This window comes from Hyposmocoma kahamanoa, unplaced genomic scaffold (assembly GCF_003589595.1).
Source record: "Hyposmocoma kahamanoa isolate Upper Pololo Valley unplaced genomic scaffold, ASM358959v1 232, whole genome shotgun sequence".
Classification (NCBI taxonomy): Eukaryota; Metazoa; Arthropoda; class Insecta; order Lepidoptera; family Cosmopterigidae; genus Hyposmocoma; species Hyposmocoma kahamanoa.
Genome location: NW_020653750.1, coordinates 7,279,472 through 7,303,812, shown reverse-complemented (window position 1 = coordinate 7,303,812; position 24,341 = coordinate 7,279,472). Strand labels below are relative to the sequence as shown.

General features: G+C 36.8%; 2 protein-coding genes across 3 annotated transcripts in view; one reads left to right on the top strand and one right to left on the bottom strand.

The window, feature by feature from the left end:
- The window catches only part of LOC113228521, an 81,018-nt gene that overhangs the window by 11,300 nt on the left and 45,377 nt on the right, over positions 1-24,341 (bottom strand). The window lies entirely within an intron of this gene.
- LOC113228520 (WW domain-containing oxidoreductase-like) lies at positions 6,162-22,521 on the top strand. 2 transcript variants are annotated; one of them, XM_026461859.1, is made up of 6 exons: positions 6,162-6,323; positions 18,221-18,359; positions 18,659-18,918; positions 19,195-19,374; positions 20,250-20,517; positions 21,865-22,520. In XM_026461859.1, the coding sequence occupies exons 2-6, from the start codon at positions 18,261-18,263 to the stop codon at positions 22,144-22,146; spliced, it is 1,089 nt and encodes a 362-aa protein (XP_026317644.1). In that variant the 5' UTR covers positions 6,162-6,323; positions 18,221-18,260; the 3' UTR covers positions 22,147-22,520. The 2 variants fall into 2 exon arrangements, with proteins under 2 accessions (XP_026317644.1, XP_026317643.1); XM_026461858.1 differs by lacking the exon at positions 6,162-6,323 and adding an exon at positions 17,971-18,005 and having other exon boundaries at positions 21,865-22,521.

Sequence of the window (24,341 nt, the reverse complement as noted above, 5' to 3'; positions counted from 1 at the left end):
TAGATAAGCACGTAGAGGCCATTTGTAATCCCGTACCCATATGTTCCGCCATTAATCTAGTCAATGGCCTCGATTCGCGTGAATGCATCCTAAATTCTGTGTATCTGTCCTTTAGTAAAAAAGGACAAGGGATTTAAATTTAGTTTAGGACAACTGCTCATAAATTTAGTGGTGATACAAATACACGTCGTCAAGTTTATCCAGCAATGTTGAAAGCTCTAAACCAATGATTTCCAAAGTGTTATATATCGACTGCGAGAGGGGCTACACTCCAGCGTAAATTGGGTCCATAGCAGTGAAAAAAAATTGGAAGTCTGTGAGACGTTAATGTAGGTCCATGATAGTAGGATCCATTTAGGAAGGTCGTGATCAAAATTTGGGGTTAACATTATGGAATAATCTACATGACACAGTTAGTATATCTATGTAATGTAAAAACAAAATACTTTCTTCTAATTTCATATAAATTAGCGATGAAATAAACATTTTACGACAAACATGATACATATGAATAGATACAAGTTATACATTGACTTACAATTTATTTGTAAGTCAATGAAGTTATATATATAAATGTATAAAACTTGACATGTGTTTTTTTATAAAGTTTCTTTTATACAGTTAAACTTATGAAAGTGAGTAACACTGTGTCAGCTGTCAAAAACGAATTTGAAGTTGAAGAATTTCTAAAAAAGTACTTAAAAGAAAAGCAAGTGATCTACACAAAAATAGAAAACAAATGGCACGTGGTCTACAAGAAAAGAAAGTTTGGGAAACTCCGCTCTTAAGTAAAACGATATACGAGTAGTCAGTACATTTATTTCTGGTAACGTAAAGATATGTCCTGAAGTAACTTAAATTAGTTTAAGTTTACTCGAACAGGCACCTATAAATATAAATATGTCTTAATGACTATTTGGAGACTTTCCTATCGGGCTATATAAGGCTCAATTTATATTGCGATAGACCGGAATAGAAGCGAATTTTTGTAACGTAATTGCACATAGCATAATGAACTGTATAGTTGATTGCGTAACGTACAAACTAGATACGAGTCAAAATCTTCTGCGGAATTCTCGCGCATGCTCGAGAATGCTCGCGCATTTCGCGGAAGATTTTGGCTCGTATCTACTTTGTACGTTACACAAACGACCAAAAGTTCATTATGCTATGTACAATATCGTTACAAAAATTCGCTTCCATTCCGTTCCGACGCAATATAAATTGGGCCTAAGACGTGCTGTTCCTCTTGGCTATTTATATTTTCATCTTGAATTTTAAACTTATTTGTTAGAATCGATTGAGGTCAGAGAAAATATTAAGTTACCGAGGTTAGAAACAGGCAATGAAAGGGGTTTTTATAGGTGGTTCTTTTTCGTGTTGTGTAATTACTGGTGGCTGCCTAGTTAAGGCTGCTGAGTCTCGCATAAACGAAATGGTGACAACTACAAAAATGCTGCTTAAAAAATGTATTTCTTACGGAAATGACTAATTAGCAGGTATATTTCCATTATTATTTAATTTTTAATGGTTGAAAACAGTATATAGTTGAAAGTTGCAATGCTCACACTGATTTTTAACTGGTTTTTTAAATAGGAGGCAAACGAGCCGACGAACCACTTAAAGGGAGGTGGTTATCGTCGCCCATGGACATCCGCAATATCAGAAGAGCTGCCTATGCATTGCCAGCCTTTGAGAGCCCTGTTGACTCGATTTTTGATTAACCCCATATCATAGCGCAAAGAAAATACTTCTGGAGGGATTTATTCCACATCTTGCAGGTTCGAAGAAGGAACGAAAGTGATGACCGCGTGGTCTCACAATGCCAGCCACCAAAAATGTGGGAATGGGCTCTACTCCATTGGAGGGAGGTGCAATGGTGGAAACATAACGGTGGTACTAGTTCCAAAATTTATTCTGAGCACTCACCCGTTATATAAACGTTAGAACGCTTTTAATAGAAATATCTCGATGCTGGAGTGCTTTTGTATTTTTTATGTGGTGCATAAAACGAATGAGAGAAAGGGATCAGACATACAGACAGGCGATCTGAAGGGCTAGCACGACAGGACGCGACTAGCGCGAGAGCGACATAAGGCGCGAGATACTGCTGAGTCTCGCATAGAGATCTCGCGCTTTTTGTCGCTCTCGCGGAAGTCCTTAGCAGCAGCGCTGTAGCATTAGAGTTCCTTGTGAATGGGTTCTTCTTGAGAGGTACTGCCATCTTACCTATTTCTGCAGCAAAACAGTAATGCGAGCATTAATGCGTAAAAAGGGTGAAATTACAGGCACAAGGGACTTGTCCAATTATGTCTCAGGTTGACGGGCGCAGTAGCAGTGCCTTTAGGTATTTACGATTTAAAGCTTGAGTGACAGTGCAAGGATTAAAGACAAGAGTCACTTACCACCAGGCGCATGACTTGTTCGTGCCGTTACTAGATATCATAAAAAAACCTTATTTGATTACATTATTCTAAAAATGAGTGTTTATAGGCCGTGGGTCTCGTTATCGTAATGACCTCGTTAATCACGCTTCTCATTTTTTATTTACGCCCTTGATCAACGAATTTTATTATCTTTATCAATTTTCCAATATCCGGTGTTAAATTGAGTAAAGTGTGCTGCGATGGTAAAATATTTAGCACGGTAGTAAGTACCTACCTTGAACTGTAAGTAGGGAAATTGCGTGCATTTATAAATCTATAACTAAGCAAGTTATATATTAGCTAAGAATAAATCAGAATAGATTATTTTATTTCATATTAATTATGCACCTATCATCACATCATTCGATGACGAATGAAATGATGAATTTCTTATTAATTTCTTCTCAAAAATAGCAATTTATTATTGATATCCTCAAGGAAACATAAAATTGTGATGGAAGGTACAAATCAACAGCAAATATTGTAAGTACGTTATTGATATATCGGAACGTAGCCCTCTAGATTTAAGGTAATGATTACGTTATTTGTTTGTTGGCACGTTCAATAATAGAATATAGGTGTGTACCTAGGCGTAAAACATGTACTTGACTTTTTAATAATAATTGCTTTAGGGACACGTAAAATTAAAATTGCAATCCTGACACGCTTCCTCCGTACACTTCAATCATATGTTCAAAATGGTGGACAAAACTCGTGAGTATACTTTTAAGTTTTCAATTATCAACTATTTTCTTGGAACCATTAGACGTAGGTTGGGATTCCACTCCTATATTGTAGATATTCCAAAGATTCGCACGAAGTGGTTCGTTCTTACTTTTATATGGCGAATGGCTATGGAGCGGAATTCCCTGCCTGCAGACTTGTTCCCAGAACGGTATAATAAGGTCTTTTGCAAGGCAAGAGTGAATGGGCATTATTTAGACGTGGATGCTCTTTTTTATGATACTAAGTGATAGGACGAACAAGTCGTGCGCCTGGTGGTAAGCGACACGCTTGTCCATTACAGTTGCAGTGCCACTGAGAGCTATAAATCTCATTGGTCTGAGAGGTACTGCCACTGCGCCGGTCAACCTGAGACATAAGTTGAAAAGTCCCATGTGCCTGTAATTTCACCAGCATCCCTACTCGTCAAAACCGCTTGGCGGCAGAAACAGGTAACTGTATTTCCCTGGACGAACTCTTTCACAAGGAGCTCTACTCCTACCAAACGCTCCATAGTCGACTCCATCATCACTTTCCATCAGGGGATATGGAGATCAAATGTGTACTTATTTTTTTTTTAAATAGTAAAAAAGATATACAGTCTAAGGATATACGTAGGTGGTAGACTATTTTTAATCCAGAACCATAAATGAGTGATATAAGTTTGGCGTAGTTGTCTGTCTGTCTTCTTGAGCGTGTGTATTTGTCTGTGGCATCATAGCTCCCGAATGCATAAACCAACTGCGGTTTTTTGTTTGTATAAAAGCTGTGGTGTTCGAGATGGCTAGTAGCTATGTTCGCTGGTTAACATAGCAAACATTCTCAGAATCTGTAGTTAAATTTGTGAAAGGATATCATGTAACAAGGGTGAGCTAAAACTGAGCGTTTAAATAAAATTTGTGACTTGTTGTATTTTTCCTGTACAATAAACTATTAAATAAAAAATAAAAAAATAAATAAATAAAATGTTAAATATATTATATAACTTTGTGACAAATCAAAGCAGTTCTTGACGAAATCCCTTTTTTACTCTTCAACCATTGACTTATTGTAAGTCAATGTCTTCAACAGTAATAGTCGGCAATTAAAACTTAAAATATAATTTGACCGTCTTTTAGGCTAAAAAATAAAGGTATAATCATAGGTTGTCAAATAATTGTTTCTAGTAATTTTGGTTTTTGTGCTTACTCAAAACTTCACATCTGTTGACGAATTTATCCAACGATTCATTAATTTAGTATTCAAAGAAATTATTTTTCACTTTTTAAAGGTCCGTTATTGGACCGTTCGCAATAGAAGCGGCAGAGTTTTTTTTTCCCACGCACACACTCACCGCCTCGCACTAGGGAAACCTACAGTAGCAGTAGAGCTCGTTGTGAAAGAGTTCGTCTTGGGCAGTACTGTCACCTTACTTATTTCTACTGCCGAGCAGTCATGTGAGCATTACTGTTAGTTTTAAGGCTAAGGGTACAAAATGGGGAAAAATTTCACAACACATGAAACTTGTTAACTTATGCCTCAGGGTGACGGGCGCAGTGCATTTCCAATCAGATCTTTGCGATCCTACGTTTACACCAGGCGTACGACTTGTTCGTCCCGTTACTTGATGTCATAAAAAAGACTTGTAAAGTACACAATACCATAAAAAGTGTACACCATAGCTATACTCGATATATTTATAGAATAATAAGCGCACATTTTCACAACCGCGATAAATATTTCAGCTGTCATCTGTGAGAAAAAAGAGTTTTATGTTTTGGACGTGCGGCCAAACATTTAGACTTCTCTTATTTATGCGGTTTTGTTTATCTAACATTTTTCATTTTACGACGTTGATTAAAACAGTTTGTCGAAGGTTTACGACGGCGTTCAGGACAAATTTAAAGATTGACGACTGTATTTTTTGTTTATTAATGAAATTTCATACTAGGCGATATATCACTATTGGCGGTATATTCCCGCGTATTTAATTATTATTAGGTAATGGTTATAAAATATTTTTCAATGGAGTAGGTATATGTTTAGTCGATATTTTGTTCTTTTTTAATGGCAATCTCGATATAGCGATTGTGGTATCACAGATATCTCGGAGCATGTTCGTTAAAGGGTGATGTGCCACGACCTACGATACCTCGCCATTTCTTTTTGTTAGTGGATTTCCTCGTGCACTCTTAGTTTCTGCCCTTCACGACAAGAAACCATTACCTATATTAAAATACATCAAATAAATCAAAATACTACATAACCAAACAAGTGTACAAAATTTTTGCGGCACTAAGTACTTGTTGGCTCAGACATAAAAAACCTACCTCAAAATTTCGTGGAATTACATCCATTTGCCAAGTTTTGAAATCGGTTACTAGAAAGTGCGCGAAACCGTATTCATCCCCTAGCTTGCCAACGTTAGATTAGGAATATTTTCTTAAAATTGAAATCGAACCAAGACTGAGGTACTCTCTTTCCAACAAAAAAAAGAATCATCTGCTCGGCGACAAAAATAGGTAAGATTTTCTCCGTAATTAAAAATATTTGAACAAAACGTTTAAAATTAAAATGTTGCATGCTTTGAAGCAACTGATCTCCTATTTCCAATTAGGAAATTAATCGTGGCGTTTTAGCGCTTGTACAGGCTCATCGGCGTGACAGCCACAAGGCGTACGGAAAACCTAATTGTTTGTGCGATTGCGCGTCTCTTCATCCAGCGTTACAAGTGTCTCGGGCTGCGTCCCAGTTTGCAACCGCGACAATGTTGACACAATCTTCAAGGCGACTACTTCAAACCCCTGCGCATAAAACGAAAATCAAGTTCTGCGCCTCCTTTTGTCACTTGTCTTGCGAACTTGTTCCAAGATCTAAGCCCAAGATGCTGATTTTTTCTTAATCTTATTTCTTATTTTGTAGTGTAATTATTCGTGTTTAAAAGTGATCTGAGTATTTTGTTTATGACAAGTTAAGTGTTTTGTTTTTAATAATCTTTATGTGTTTTTTTAGCCGTTACGAAATGTTAGATTTTAAATAAGTCCGAGAGACACACGCAAAATAGGCGCTTTGTCGTCGAGTTGCGGATACCAGCCCGTTGCACCAAGTACCAAGTAAGTCCGAGAGACACCATGGGAGACCACAGAGTGCGCGATTTGCTTCGGCAATTTCCGAAAGGCCTGCACATCAATCAAGGTAAAGTGCACACCGTCTCATTTACCCTAGTATTATATATTATAAACTGCCTCTGTGGCCGAACGGTTACCATGCCGGACTGCCACGCAGAGGTCCTAGGTTCGATTACCGGCCCGGGAGAAATATTTGTATGGCCTACATTTATTTCTCTCGTGAGTTTGGGTGTAATTAGTGGTTGTCTATGTGTGTCCATGGCACCCGCGACACAGAGTTTCCCTAGTGCAAAGCTGTGTTGAGCGTGTATGTTATATTAATATAGTCAATTCGCCTCTCCCGTCACTCCCCACTACAGCGTCAGCACAAAATACTCCATTCCACATCCTACTCAGTGAGCACAAGCATCATACACCAGTAATAAAAAGGATTCCACGAGGTGCTAGGATCTCAGTCGCTGATGCTCTTTCCCTCGCCCTGCAAAATTGCGTCAGACATAACGACCCTGACTGTTGGCAACATCTCCTGTCCTTTGCCTACAAGATGGTCAATATCTCGGCTGACGGCGGTTCCACACTGACACCAAAAATTAAAAATAACTGCTCTTGTCCCCCGCTCCATTCTTCCGTTTCTTCTCACAGTTCCCCTGATATTAGCTTATCCAGAAGGATTGAAAACAAAATTAACGACGGCGATCTCAAAGGTGCAGCACGGCTTCTCTTCTCCCACGACGTCATCTCACCTGACAACCCGGACACTGTTTGGATCCACCCTGCCCTCCAAATTCATACCTTCAATTCAACGAAAAGGACGTCTTATCGGGCAGTTTGTCCTTTACGCCCGGTTACGCTGCAAGTCTCGACGGGTTATCACCTCAATACCTGAAAGACCTGACTTCGCCATCGCTCGGCGATGTGCACGCGGAGATAGTCCCCATCCTTTACGGTGCACATTTAATAGCCCTAACTAAAAAGGATGGTGGCGTTAAGCCGATTGCCATAGGCAGCACAATGACACGCATCGCGTCAAAATTATGCCTTCGGCAAATCTCTCGCAACCTCAGTATCAGAATTATGCTCGTTCAGCTCGGTTTCGGCATTAAGGGCGGTTCCGCAGCAGCTGTTCATGCTCTTCGTACCTACCTTCACAAAAACTCGGGGATAAGGTGCTGCTCAAGATCGACGTCAAAAACGCTTTTAATTCGGTCAATAAGGATTATAGGGCCAATGAACTATCATCTGCTGTGGGCTGTCAGCAAGGCGATTCTATGGGTTCTGCCATCTTCTGTCACGCCAACCATCCCATCATCCAAAATGTACATTCAAATCGTAACGACTGGTACCTAGATGATGGAACCCTAGGAGGCCCTGCAAACATCGTACTTTTGGACCTTAACCAAATCATCAACAGTTTTAACACCATTGGCCTCCCATTAAATTTTGATAAATGCGAACTACACATCCCTCGCTCTTATCTCAACAGGGATACAGGGGCCTCCTAGGTGCACCTATATTCTATGACTCAATTCCAGCCTTTTTCCAAAATTCAATCTCAAAGTTCAACTCATGTACAAATAGGCTCCTGAGCCTAGGCGCCCAATACGCCATCTGTATTTTAAAATATTGCCTTTTCGTTCCTAAATTTACATACGTACTTCGCTGCTGTCCGACTTGGAAATTCCATAATCAGTTGATGTCAATAGATTCTGACCTAAAAGCTCTTCTTCAATCCATTCTCAACGTCCATCTCACCCACAATGCCTGAACCCAAGCTACCCTCCCCATCAGACATGGTGGTCTAGGCATCAGGAATATATCAGCCATAGTCCTTCCAGCCTTTTTGTCCTCAATCTACAGCACGGTTAACCTCGTAGGCAGTATTCTAAGGTTTTCGTCATCAAACTGCGAGATGACGTGGTTAATTGAGTACAGAAACGCCTGGAGCCAGATTTGCCCCAACGGAAATTCTCCGTCCGACCCCAAAGTTCAAAGGAGCTGGGAAAATATTCTGTGTAAAAAGACTTTAAATGACTTAATGAATCATTGTACCCCAGTAGACCGACCGCATCTGGAAGCAGCGTCCAGGTGGGTATGTGGCCACTGGCTATACGCTTTCCCCTCTGCCAGTACCGATACCTTCATGAGCGCCGAAACCATTCGCATAGCTGCAGGCCTCCGCCTTGGTGTCCCAGTTTGCTCCCCTCATCGGTATCCTTGCGGCAAAGACGTAAGTGCTCTGGGTCACCCCGGTCTTTCCTGCCAGCTGAGCGCCGGCCGTGTCTCCTGGTATGCAGCCCTTAACGACATCATCCGCCGGGCCTTAGCCACTGTTAGCAACGTGCCCGCTATACTCGAGCCAAGCGGCATGTCGCGAACAGATGGCGAAAGCCCGGACGGAATGACTCTCATCCCTTGGAGTATGAGCCGGGCACTGGTGTGGTATGCCACTTGTACCGACACACTTGCCCCATCCCATCTCCAGCACACCAGCAAGAGGGCTGGCTCCGCAGCTGAGCTGGCAGAAAGAATAAAAAGTAATAAGTACCAGGATCTCGACTACGACTACCTATTTACTTTTGGAGTCGAAACCCTTGGTCCGTGGGGTCCCAGTGCCCTTCATCTGTAAAAACTTTCATCGAAAAAATCAATAGACTCTGTGGGAAACCCAAGGGCCGGCAGTTACCTTGCCCTCACTCAACTCATTTGCATAGCAATACAAAGGGCCTTGCCGCGGGGATCCAATTTTATTAATATAATTTAAAAATCTTAGTTTTACTTTCTAGTATTTAAGCTTTAATTGTCTTTTTTACCTTACCTGTATATTATCTTAATTAAATAAGAAACATTAGGAAAAAATCTTATTTAATAGTCGAGTCTTTTGATATTCAATCCTGATCCTATTGTTTCGAGCTTAAGGTGCGCCGACGTAGATTAAACCCTGGTAATGAGACATATTATATTATATATAATAAAGAATAATATTGGTTCGGATGTAGTACCTGCACCTGCTTTGAGACGTTTGGAGGAAATATTAAACTCTTTATATATCCGCTCACGCGATACATGCAACCGTAGACGCATACCACCTAGAGGTGCCGGTGATGATTTTATACCGATTTATCGGATATCGAAGTTATAACAGATAATAGAACTAATATTAATTGCTATTTCGGTAAAGACTCTAGCAAACCACAAAGTTTTTAATGCATGGGTCTGTCATTTAAAATAAATAAATAACTTCAAAAATACGTCACGACAATAGTGTGTGTTATTGTTTGGGTTGGTGATTTCGGTGTTTATTTATTGAAAACATACCGTAAGTAGCATTTTTTAAGTTTACCCTGAATATAAATGTTTTTAACTATACTTTAAGGAGTAATTTCATTTTTAAGTGCAGGATTTGCGGTGTATTACTGCATTTTATTTGAAATGGTTTTGTTGGTAGTACGGAGGGTATTTATTTAGCAATGCAGAATAATAATTTTTATTTATAAACACTTGTATTTAAACTGAATGCTTTTCTAATTTGCGAAACCAAATAGCCGCCATTTTGAGGTAGGAGGAGCGCATCGCGTGAGCGACCACAGGAAATATTAAGACTTTTACCGCACACAGGAAACGTAACTTTTTTTTTTTGTTATTTTATATAGTACTATTTGTACCTGTCAGTAGGGTGTGACTTGCGTGAGATACTGCTATTCTCGCACGGAAATCCCGCTCTTTAGGTCGCTCTCGGACTAGTCGCGCTCTGTCGTGCTAGCCCTACAGATCGAAGGAGCTTTTCTGTTTTCGATATTTTTAATAATATTTTTTATAACATCAAGTGACGGGACGAACAAATCTTGTGCACGTTGGTAACCTAGACACCTGTCCATAACAGTTACAGTGCCACTCAGAGTTTTAAATTGCAAAGATCTGAGGGGACTACCATACTGCGAAATAGAGTTCACTTCCCGCACATACATGTCATCGTAGCGCGAACAATAAGGTACTTGAAGAAATTATTTCATTCCGCAGCCGCCATCGCCAGAAGCATTGTAAGAAAAAGCGAAATTTAAGATTCAGTGACGTGTGCGCGGCTCATAATTTTAAGTTATATTTTTAACCGACTTCAAAAAAGGTGGGTTATTTTTTATATGTATGTTACGCGATAACTCAAATTTCTGAACCGATTTTAATGATTCTTTTTTTGTTGGAAAGAAAGTACCGCAGTAGCGGTCCCATTTAGATTTGAAGAAAATATTCTACCTCTAAGGTGGCAAACTAGGGGATGAATCGGGTTTCGCGCACTTTCCGGTAACCAATGTCAATAAAACTTGGCAAATGGATGTAATTCCACGCACTTTTGATGTCGGATTTTTAGTACTCTGTACTGATTTATGATACTAAGAGACAAAACGAACAAGTCGTGCGCCTGGTGGTAAGCGACACGCCTGTCCATAGCAGTTGCAGTGCCATTCAGAGCTTTAAACCACAAAGATCTGATGAGCACTGCCACTGTCCCCGTCACCCAGAGACATAAGTTAACAAGTCCCATGTGCCTGTAATTCCATCAGCTCCCTTATCCTTACACTCCATTCGTTTGGAAAAAAATTTCGTCACTACCATTTTACTTCCTATGAACCGAATTTCATTCACAAAGTTTTTCTGCATACTGACGATGATGATCGATAACTGTAAGGTACATCTATAACTTGGACTTGTTTGTGTAAGGAGGAGTGGAATTACAAATGTTATTTTATAAAAGCGCAACATTTTGTAAAAGCCTTGTTACCGTGGATATTACCGAAGAGAAATATAGTGTTTGAAGTTTTGACCTAATTACTAACTACCAAATACCAAGACGCTCACGTCTTGCTTTGGTATCTTGTTTACGAATAATAGTCGGTTTAGTTTGACATTAATTAGATATGAAAATTACACTAAAAGATAATGATTATTTGCTCACTTTTTAAATAATTTATTGTAGTAACAAAAATGAAGTTTGCCCAAGACAATTGTTACTCTTACCCTTAACCAATCTGATTTGTACAATAGTCGATGATGAAATAAGGTTACCTAGCAGATAATTATTACTATTACCTTTAAAAATTCCGCTTTGAACAATAGTAGAAATACAATATATAATATATAAATAGTACAATAGCCGATGATGAAGCGATTTTACTTAAGAGATAATTATTACCCTTAAAAGGAGAAACCAATTGAAATCCAAATCTAATTTGTACTATAGTACAAACCGGAATTGTACAAATCGGACTTCCTTAAGAGTAAAGTGCAGGCCACACCGCGAATGAAGCTAACTAACTTAACTTAGTTCACGTAGTTAAGTAAAAAAATTCGTATTAAGTAGTGACTAGGTATATACATACGTGCGGGCGTGAAGGGCGGCAGAAGGGTGACATATTTTACATAGCTTGTGGGATCGTTGGGTTAGTTTAGTTAGCTCGGTTAGCTTAGTTCGCGATGAGAACGGTAGTATGAAAAGATGGCTACTTCGTTCGCGGTGTGGCATGCGTATAAGAGTAATAATTATCTCCTGGGTACACTCACTCCGTCATCGATTAATGGGCATACCCGTGCTTCAATTAAAAGGGAATACAATATTTATTTATTTTCCTCAATCATTATCCGTAAACATCTTAAAATAAATTATGTAACAAAATTCAATTTTCTTATACAATTGACATCTACAATTTTGATATCTGATAGAAAGCGTAAGATAGCTTTTATTTTATTCAGTTTAATCAATATGTATTTTACACCCTGTTTCCATTAGTGTTGTCAGGTAGTGCAGTGCTCTTAGTGGCTATAGTGAGATTTTAAACACTATACAATATTACACGCATCGCAATAAATTATGATAGAAGTGCTGTCACGTCAAATAAGCATTTATATGGAGTTTGTGTTATCAAACTGTACTATATTTACATAATGTAGCACAAACGCGTTAAAAATTCAAGATGAAAGGACTGTTCGTAGATTCTTGTAAACATTCCACAAAAGTCCGACCGCTGTTTGACGTCGTCTTTTTTGTTACACAGTGAATTTTGTTAATTTATTTGTGTAACAATTGTATTTTGTATAATTGTTTTTTTTTTCTGTCGTGCCGACGTATAAGAATCGCGCTATTTTGATGAATAGCTATAAATCTTTATGTGTGGGCCCGTACGATAGTAACTGTTTATTTTTGTGCCAAATTCCTATTTTACATAGACGGTGATTGAAAGTCATACGGAGAGTTAGTGATCGTGTAAATTGTTTCATAATAGTTATGAACTTTATTTCAATATTCGCTAAGGAATTATTATCTCGCAATCACAGTTTGATCTGAAATTTTGTTTTGTTTCAGTACGAACCAGGCTTAAAAATTTATCAAAACTAATATTATAGTTGTAATATTGATTATAATGATTATTATGATGTACCTATTACTTCCATGATATTAATTTTTTTTTTTTTAAATTACTCCACTAGCTTGTATGATTTGCTAGTGATGCGAACGCGATGCAGTCGCTAATCGCTTAATTAACTAAATTATTTACTTAATGTATTTTTTTTTTAAATTTACAATTAACAAAACAAAATAATGTGCATAACCTATACAGATTTTATAACAGACTTCAAAAAAGGAGGAGGTTCTCAATTCGACTGTATGTTCTTTTTTTTTTTGTATTAATGTTACGCGATAACACCGGTATTTGTAAACCGATTTTCATGATTCTTTTTTTGTTGGAAAGGGGGTACTTCCATAGTGGTCCCATTTAATTTTGAAGAAAATCATCAAAAGGTGGACCTTTAAGGGTGGCTGTTCACGCATGAAGATTTATTTTTGTAAATAACGCCTAACTTTAATTTAGGAGCAATTACTTTAATGGTTGATTTTGCTATTTCTCCAATTCAAGGCGTTTTTCTCTCAATATACTTTGAGTAGTGAGAACCGATTATTATTATCTCCAGTGTGAAGTCCTGTATAATGGCAAACATATTTCAATAAAACTTAGCAAATAGACGTGATTCCACGTACTTTTGAGGTCGGTTTTTTTAGCACTCTGTACTGAGATTATCACAATGTATTTTCGAGTTTATTAGATTTTCACTATTTTCAATTTAATTTTTTTATGATACCACGCCTGTCCATAGGAGTTGCAATGCCATTCAGAGCTTTGAATCGCAAACATCGAGGGACACTGCCACACACAGACAAAAGTTGACAGATTCCAAGCGTCTTTAATTTCACCAGCACCCTTAACCTGCAAAACTTAAATGCAGTAATGTTCACATTACTGTTTGGTGGCAGGAATAGGTAATGTGGCAGTAAAACTTCCCTGGACGACGGAGCTCGACTGCTACTTATATAGAAATACAATTATTTATATATGGTTATTTTATTTTTATTGTCGTTACCCAATTTTCATTATAATGTAATTTACCTACTGTTTCTATTTTAATTGATTCAATTAAAAAAAATAGAAAAATAAACTCTTATCGCTTTATCATTTTTCATTAATTCATTTTTAGCCCTGTATCTCCCATTGTTGTGTATAGGCTTCATTTCGCTCCTGTCAAACTTTCAGGTCCTGTGCAGCTCTGTCTAGGTGTTGTCTTTCTTTTCCTAATAACTAGGCATAAAACTTAGTGGTTTAAGTTAGCTAACCGACTCAATACACAAGTCAACGTATTGAGGTCAAATTTTCAATTAGATACGTAGACTTTTTGTCCAAACATGGAACAATCGTTTTATGTTCATATTCTGGTGTATTCGAATATTTGTAAAATACTAACAACTTTGCAGAAGTATATTACTAATATCATAAACACCATTTAGTCCATGATTTTTAATAATTCGTTAGATTATACTTTCGCGTAAAAATAAAAATAATTTAAATAGATCTCTCTGAACGGTAATATCCGTGCGGTAATAAAAAGAAGCAAATATCAGTGCAAAACGCAGGAGCGGGGGCGGGGTTTTTCGGGGAGGACGCTTGCACCTTTGACGCAGATCTAAAAGGTGTCAGATAGTATAACAAACACTGTTAATTTATTTTTTTGGTAAATTTATTATGTTTTGTATAAAGTCATGAAACAAAAGTTGTTATTTATGATGGATGTTTGTGATTATAGTCCTGCAAGGTTGTTAGTACTATACTAAGAATAATCCTGTTATACTCGTCTAAAGCTACAATGTCATGCGCGATTCGAAAATAGAGTTGGTTATTTAGAAAGCGAATTTATAAGATAAAGGTGTCTGCGCAGCTGCAACAATAATGAGGGTCATTCCACGCATGCCGATGACGATTCATCTTAAGGGGCATGTGACAAAACGAGCATTCTATGAGAGTCTTTGAGAAAACTAGAATAACATTCAGATTAAGTTATACAATTTGACAGACTGTTTATATTGACCATGCTGGTCTGCCACGCAGATCTGCTCTGGGTTCGATGCCCGGGCCGGGAGAAATATTTGTATGGCTTATACTTATTTCTCTCGTGAGTTTGGGTGTAATTTGTGGTAGTCTTTTTTTATACAATAAGTGATGGTGCGCCTGGTGATAAGCCTTACGCCTATCCATAACAGTTCCAGTGCCACTCAGAGCTTTAAATTACAAAGATCTTAGGGGCACTGTCACAGCGCCCTTCACCCTGAGACGTGATTTGACAAGTCATGATGCTTGTATAGAAAAGAAATTATAGAATTTCACCAACACCCCGAGCGTTTGCGCCCTAAATTCGTATCGTTCAGTTACAGGGTACATTTTTCGTATTTTCTCGGATTGGAATCGGACTTAGTGCACAAGCGACATCCGACGTGGGTCCGAGTTTTCTAGATTTGTATAGTCTCGGATAAGGAACGAATACGAATCCCGGAACGCAATAATGCTCCACATTACTGTTTGGCGGCAGAAATAGGTAAACTTAACCTTTATTGCCACTATATACGTATAGTTTTTATTCGTTATTATGATCACCAATGGTTTCAACTTTTCCACTCATCCGTCACTTCTTACTTATCTCGCCTATCTTCAAAAGAGGGTTATTGAAAGCTACTAATTCAATTATATAGGTTAACATGAAAGTGATTTCATGCTCACAGCAAGACACGGTCTCGTAAACTAGTATTGACTACAACCCATGTGGTGTAAGAACAAACTCTTATTTATAGCGAAGAACTACTCGTACTCTTGGTGCAATAAAGCTCTATGTGACCATACGTGAAAAGTCGTTAAAATAATTTGAACGAATAAAATTAGCCTAATGGAAAATATCTATTGCAGCCTAAAGAAATTTATTGCTTCACTCAGATGGTAGCTTTAAAGGTCAGGTACCTTTAAAACTACAATCTGAGCTCGACTCGACATCGTCGAATAGGGACGCCGCTTTAATCATTGTAATTTTCAAGTTTTTGTTGTATGTCACGATGTTTTACTACTATGGTATTTAATTGTTTTTTGTGAAATTGCTATACTAGTTTATTATTATACTCCACTAGTTATTATTAACAAAGATCGAACACTTAGAAAAAAATTAAATTATATCGAACGAAATATCGAACATCGAGTATATAAATTTGTTTGAAAACTATTCTGCCATAACATTACGGTGACAACAGCGCTCCGATTTCGAAAATTCGAAACACTTGACGGGAGTCGTCAATTCTTTCACTTCAACACGACCAGTTTAACTTGAGCTTTGCTATAATGGACGAAAATTAAAAAAAATGTGTATCTAATTACTGATGAAATGTGATACCGTTTGTTTTGTAATGAGATGTTTTGCTGTTTTTCCCACTCTACGGAATGAACAGCCCCTATAGTTAGAAATATTAACTTTATTGCAATAAATGCAGAATATTTTTGGAATATACGGAGACGTACACTTACAAGTATAAATCATTGTACACACAGGTTAGTTGTTGGCGCTGTTCTATGTCACTACCATTTGACTGATGAGTTGCCAGGGCTGGATTGCCCTTATTTCAACTCTCTTTTTGGTTATATATTCGATGATATCGCAGAAATAAATTTCTTTAGGAAACAAATTTCTTTAACCTACCGCCTCTCAGAGGCCATGGGTTCGAATCCGGGTTCGCACCTCTGAGTTTCTCGGAGAAGAAGATTCACGCCCCTCGGAGAAGTAAAGCATTCACCAGATCTGTACGCAGCACCCTTGCACTACTTTGTATTTTTTTCAACGTAGCTTTTGTAATCGTAATAAATATATAAAGAATATTTTTAATATTACCGAGCAGAGTACACACTCTTAATAAACTCATAAACCAAGAATAATGGGTATAAAATGTCACCATATAGCGCAAATATATTGAAATAGGTCAAGCGTGTCGTGGTTTGCTAAAATATTAAATAGGACGCTGATGCATAATTCATGTTGTGACGTATCCGGATAGCAGCTCATTTAATATTACGACGTTAAATGCAAATGGCAGAACATTTTTTTACACGACGCCTTTTGGGAAAAATAAGGAATGAGTGGTGGAAATAATTTAAAATGTGTCAGCACCAGAAGAGAACTTTAGTAGCAGTACTCTTATCTATTTCAGTCGTCAAACAATAATGTGAGCGTTTCAGTTTTGAAGCGTAAGGGTAATGGTGATATTACAGAGACTTATCAGGTTAACGGGCACCGTGGCAGTGCCTCTCAGATCTTTTTGAGTCAAAGCTCTGAGTGGCACTGCAACTGTTATAGACAGGCATGTCGCTTACCCCCGGGCGCATGACTTGTTCGACTCGTCTCTTGGTATCATAAAAAAAAGTCAGAGGTACAAAAAAGCCACAGGAACTGGAACCTTGAACACCAGAATTGAGAAGCAACCGTTCACCCTTCAAAAGAAAAAAACCAATTGTGTTGTAAACTACAATTTCGTCAAAATTATTTGTTCCCCATTTCTACAAGGCCCTTCAAACATATTAGGTTTCATCACTTTCTACAACAAACAAACGCACAAAATACGGAAAATTTACTATTATTCTTTTCATAGGCTCGTGACAGAGGCGTAATTGCTTTAGTAGAAATATGATATAAAAGGTATTTTTGTGATATCTATATAATTTAAGAATTTCTTTTTATTTTTCACCCACTTGTAGAAGTCGGTACCTGTGACACTCTGGCAGAAATAGAAGCGATAGATCTCTGTGTTAATAATAGGTAAACAAATTGAAGATTAACGACCACACGCGCTGAAATAGACTTTTTAGATAGGTATTCTAGACAACATATGATCTACTTTGAAATGCTACCTATCTATACATAATGTCTATAGAACATAAGTTTCATTGGAATGTACTTGGTTTGGATTTTGTTTTGTTTGTTTAATGTTCGCTCTTTTTCTCTATCAATGATTTTTACAATAAGGTAATAAATATGACAATAAACAATTATTTCAGCACCTTTCTTTTAGTGTTGTTTAAAAAAAAATGTAATAAATCTCTAATGGGTGGTGTAAAACTGTTTTTTAAATTAAAGTTGACACGGTCTGATTTTTCTTTAATAAATAAAAAATTATAATATTAAAAAACAATTTTTTCTTGCTTCCGTTCACAATAATAATTTGCCGTACGACCTCATGCAATAAAAAAAAAACACATTATAGGTATTGCTTCTTTTTTACTTTATTTTTTTAATTTAATTTTCCTGTCATAAATGTCACTTTTCAATGATATATATTTTTAAGGTTTCTTTTTTGAACGTGATTCTGCGATAATAATTTTAGAATGATGATTACATTTATTCGGTAGGTAATCAACTTGTGTTTAATGGCTATCGATTATATTATGCGTGATAGGAAATATAACCTATTTATCACAGCTAATCGAGTAGTTTCATGATCAGATACATGAGCTAATTACTGCTATTAGAAAAATTATCTATAAAAGTACCCTTTAATATCTCTCTTGTGCTGCAATCAAATTGTAACAAAAGCAATCTTATAACGATGTTTTTTTGCAGTATTTCAACCACCTTAAAATGTATCAATTACCTGCGATCAATGCGATATGTTAGCACTTCCAACACATCTGACAGGTTTTATATAAATTACCTGAAGTGGCCTGAAATTCTAAAGTTCCACGGGCCTACAGGAGAAGAGGTCAGTTTCATATTTTCGGACTTTTCTATTTTAGAATTTTTAGTCTATTATTATTATTAGATTTTAGTTCAATAATTCTCTTCTTATACTGAATTGGTTGATACCAACGATATTGTACAATTTAAACGTTTTATATTAAAAAGAGATCGATCAGAATCTCAAATATTTGTCGAATGCGAAGCCTGTAATGGAACGGTATTCGAGTATACAATTATGTAGTTAATTACACCACTTTGTCAAGAATTGATGATGTCTATTATTATTCTATTAGAATGCACTAGAAATATAAACGTTTTCAGGTATTGGCAGACGTCGATTTGACTGGAAAAACATGTTTGATAACGGGAGGAACTAGTGGCATAGGGCAAGAAATTTCAAAATGTCTCATGTCTAAAAACTGTAACATGTTGATGGCAGTTCGTAATCCTTATGCTATTAACAACGCTTTAAACAATTTAAATAAAATCAATGACAGCGGAACTCTGAAAGCATATGAAGTGAACCTAGCGTCTTTGTCATCAGTGAAGCAATGCGTGAATCAATTATTGAAGGAACAGAAGTTTGTATTATATATTACTTTGTCTTAATTACTGTGGTTGTAGTTATACAGAGTAATTACAAAAAATTAGCGACGTTTTTAAGGGTGATTCTAGCTGTCATTATGAATACCATTTACTATGGAGACCCTTCCCAGATTGCCGATCCGCTGTTCCATTCAATTCGTCATTTCAAAGATATTGCCAAAGTAAAAATAGTTGGTAGATATTAAGTTAAAATCACTCCATAAAAATTTCGCAGTGCTTCAAGATCATCTCTATTAATGTATATTTTTCAGGAACATTGATATTGTTATTCTAAATGCGGCTGTGTTTGGGATCCCTTGGAGTCTGACGGAAGATAAATTAGAAACAGTTTTCCAAGTAAATTTCTTGAGTCAATATTATTTGCTCACGAGTATTGTACAAATACTTGCGAAAAATGGGCGAGTTGTTATTATGTCATCAGACTCTCATAGGTAGGACTAATTAATTACTAATTAGACATTTTTATTAAGCATTATTCTACTTCTTCTTGTGTGTTTTTTATTTTCATAAAGGGTTCTCATATCATGTCCAAAACGTTTCGTGGCATATTTAATTCTTAAAATTCCTGTTTATGAAGCCGTTGACACAAAGTTAAACAAAAAGCCTTGGTCGACTAATGGTTTGACCTACCGCCTCTCAAACAGTGACCGTGGGTTCAAATCCAAACTCGGAATTTATGTAACAATAACGCACACACTCATAGCCCCACACTAGGGGATAAAGGGTAGTATCGCAGATGACATGGACACACACATAGACAACCACAAATTACAACCAAACTCACGAGTGAAATAAATGTAGACCACACAAAATATTTCCCTTGGCTCGGGAATCGAACCCGGGACATCTGCGTGGCAGTCAAGCATGGTAACCGTTCGGCCACGGAGGTAGTTTATTTGCGAAATGTTCATTGAAATTGACTATGAGCTTTTTGGCGAAGAGGGTTCACAAACCTCGGAAAACGTGTGAAGTCTCCGACCCGCATTCGGCCGTCGTGACGGACTATGGTCTAAACCCTCACCTGGGAGCAGACCCGTGCCCAACAGTGAGACGTATAAATGGGGTGCAGATGATGTCACAACGTTCAAATTTTCTATAAAAACCGTTTATTCCCAGTACTTTCATGTACACAGTACGACGTGGAACAATTTGTAATCTTAAATTGTTATATTTACTCCCATCAGTTTCATGTCATTTTACTCCTGACTTTTCTTTCACACGTCCGATATTTAGAATAAAATCTATTTTGCATTTTTGGGTTTTCTTATCGTTATTTAATTTATACAGAACTGATTTTCCGTTTCAGAAATATAAAATGGTCGCTACAAAATACTCTGCTACCAACCGAGGATATACTGTCTCTTCCTGAAGATGATTACACTTCAATCAAAGCGTACAACGTTTCAAAGCTCTGTGGCATTCTTGCTATGCACTACTTGGCTTATCGTTGGATGAACACAGGAAAAACCATAATGTGCGCTCACCCTGGTTCTTTCATCAAGACAAAGCTTTGTTCTAACTGGTGGCCTTATGAAGTACTCTATAATGTAATGACACCGTTCAGTAAATCCATCGTAAGTGAATATTGAATGGGCAATAAAACGGCAATTTAGTTTACGTCTTAAGTCTAGACGTAAGGAATCGTGACAAATTTTAGTATGCCATCAAGTTAGTTTCCATCCCAAATCCTATTTAGTAATACACACATTATGAATGTTTCCAAAGGAATTGCATAATTTACAAATTTGTAATAGTACATATCGTCTTAGATTTAATTAGAAAATGAATTAATACGTTTTCGTATTAATGAAATATTTGAATAAAAATAATATTAATGCTTTATTTATAGGAAATTTTCTGATTTGACAAACATTTTTCGAAAAAGATTTATTTATGTGACATAGTATATTGTATAAATGATTTATTTGTAAGATGGTATATGTAGATATTAAATTAGGGACACAACTTTATTATTTTAACATATTATTGCATGAACTCTTGCTTATACCATAATATTGCATTTCAGAAACGGCTAAATGTGTGAAACAGCATTCTATAAACATTAGTATCAAGTATTGTACTTACCACGTATAAAGCATTAAATAAATCGAATTGAATTAAAAATATATAAACAATTGGATAAAATTCAACCTTAAAACAGTTACACACGGCGATTTCTAGCAGCGCGTCTGCAACGATTCTGTTGCGATGCAGTAGCGCTGCACTCGTATTAATCGTCTATCTTTTACATATACGCGTGACTTAAGAGTCTATACTAGCTTAGCTCTAATACAAATTTTTCCTGTATTATGGTTCATTTTGCTTCGGTCTGGCTTAATTTTAGAAATTATTTTTTTACAAACGAAATGAAAGTAATTTGAAAAATGTATATCGTATACTATACGCGTTCTATGTAGTTCAGTTGGTATTAAAAAAAATCATTGGTATATGTAAAGTACCTATTGAATGCAGCGGTTTTCTTGTAAAATTTCGAGGTTAGTTTATGTTTTTTTTTCTATCGTGAAAATGTTTAGGATTATGTAGTGTTTTCACACCGTGTAGTAATCAGTGCATATCCTCAATTTTACTGTGTATATTTTTTTTTAAAGTGATTAATTCAACACTTTCACTGTTATGCAGAATCAACCAGTCATTTGGGGTCGTATAGACCCTTAAGTAGGGATACAATCGCGACGTTTTCAATGATTCAACAGAAGCGACGGTATCGATGTAGACGCGCGTTTGCACCGATACAACCGCATATAAATCGCGAATATTGCGATGGAATGTAATTTACAAAAACAGGCGTTTATATCGCTGATAAAGTCGTCGTGTGTAACTACTCTAAAACTTTCCGGACTTGAACATTCTTACAATGGCCGCGTGGACGATGTTGCTAAAAATGTATGTAATGTTTCCAGGCTCAAGCCGCAAGCACGCCCCTTTATTGCGCAACTGCACCTGAACTCCAGAGCTGTTCTGGATTCTACTTTAAGAACATGAAACAAGCTGATGAAAGCGATCTAGCCAAGGATAGTCATCTTTCTTTTAAGATTATAGAATTATCACAAAACATGCTTAATGAACGTGTAGGTGAAATCGAAGAAATGGTGGTAGAAACAAAACGTGTTGAAGACGTGAAGACTAGAAAACCAGATTTGGAACCTAAAAGTACTATAGCGGAGGCATTGTTTTCTGGCTAACATTTTTTTGGATTATTTTTCATCCTATTAACTTCGGCATGGTCTTACTTATCATGGTCTTATCATTTGGCTTGTTAGAAAACTTGAGAATAAATTAGTATGTTGCTTTTTGTATAATCTGTTATTTTCGTTTTTTAGAGAGTCAAATAACCCTACCAGTTTTTTCCAATTGGATAGTTTGGTGCTCCGGAGATTGGGTGCAACGAAGCGTATTATTATGAGAAACAACACGTCGAATCGAATAGCAAACTTAAAAGCGGTAAAATACGTTCTGACACGGTAACGTGAATAGGAGGAATATTAGTTTGCTCTTGTAAACAAATTAATTGCTTCCATGGCCAAACGATTACCATGTTGGTCTGCCACGCAGAATTCCCAGGTTCGGTCCCCGGGCCGGGAGATATATTTGTATAGCCACCATTTATTTCTCTCGTGAGTTTGGGTGTCATTTATGGTCATCTAAGTGTGTGTCCACCCATGACACAGGGTTTCGCTACTGCGATGCTATAAAATAATGATAATAATGATAATAAAAAAATTAAAAACTGTTTTCACCATGATTATACTTTTTTCTGTCATCCCGACGAACCGCCATCTGTCAAATCAATCGACCAAGGGGAAAAAAAAAAGTCCCATTGGCCACATCCGTCTATCCGTCTATCCATCAATCTAACCAACGGAACACTACTCTTCTTGGTTCGTTTTCTTCCGTGATAAAAGACGAAGTAGAGCAGTGTTTTCCGTTGGTTAGATTGACAAATACAAAGTTTGTGTTGTTTTTTCGTCTTTATTTGGTACTTGGTACTTGGTGTAACGGGCTGGTGTCCGCAACTCGACGCCAAGGCGCCTATCTTGCATACTCATCTTTATTTATTTCCTTCCATTCTCTAAGTTCATCAACTGTTGTGGGATGTAAATCAGCTCCATTGTATCCTGAACCATATCTTACATAATAATAATAATAACGCATACATTCAACACAGTTACGTTGGATGAACAGGGTATTAACTCAAAAATTTGGACTTTTTACTTTGAAAAGCAGTCCGATTAAAAAAAACGAGATTTTTCTAATGAACCAGGTCTTATAATATTCGGACGTGAAATGGCGCGGGAGGCAGTATCTTTGAATTTTTTGCACGTTCTGGCCCCAAACATTGAGCAACACAGTCGTATTACAGTATTACACACGAAGCTGTAGTCTTCAAAACGTCGTCGTTTGTTGAACAGGGTATTAAAATTAAAACATAGCATGTGTTCGTTCATGGTTCATTCTAATGTAAGTGTATTTTAAGAATGTTTATTTCTAAAATGAAGACGATTATTTCAAGGTAATTACCTCTTTTGGGGTATTTTTTTTCATTGAATGGGTATGGTAATTTAGTATAGAAGTAATTTATAGAGGTACTTGAACCACTCAGAAAATTTTTATTCATTCCGGAATTTCAATAAGGAGGTATTATCGATCTACGTATACTATTGATTTTTTTGTAAATATTACGATCTCTGAGAATTATGAATAAATACGCGTAAAAAGAGACGCAGCCTTCCGCTGCTACGATCCTATGCGATATTAAGAAGCAATATTTTCATACGGTCGGTCAAGGATGTCTTGACTAGGCTTTTATAGGATAAATTATTATTCACATGAATAACTTATATTTGATTTCAAGAGTAATTTGCTTACGTTCGAAATATAGACAACTTGAGTATTAAATTTTGATTTGTAAATGTTTTTACTCGTCGTTATGTTTTAATTAAATATCACATTACATTTTCTTCTCAAATTAGATACAGAAAATCATTTTCAAGTGGCAAGGGTCTAACAAACATTGATTCATGGCCTTTGTTTCATGGATCCTACGAAGAAAAATGACTGAAGTCAACAACATTTCGTTGTTTGAGGAACGGCAAAACAAATGTGTCACCTGTTTAATTTCATAACCGAAACTCCAGATTCTTATTATTTACCGGGAAAACCTCCGACAACGTAATTAAGTGTAAAAACTCAGGAAGCCTCTATAATTGGAAAAGTGTATTGAACATGCCATGGATATAAGTCCAGAAGTAAAGAAATAACCCTGATTCAAAAGTTTTCTTAATAAATTACGGAAAAACGTAAATGGCGAACCACAGAACCCCTTTTTATTGAATCAACTTAGCGATGCGCGATTGTGAATGATTTCAATATTCGACAC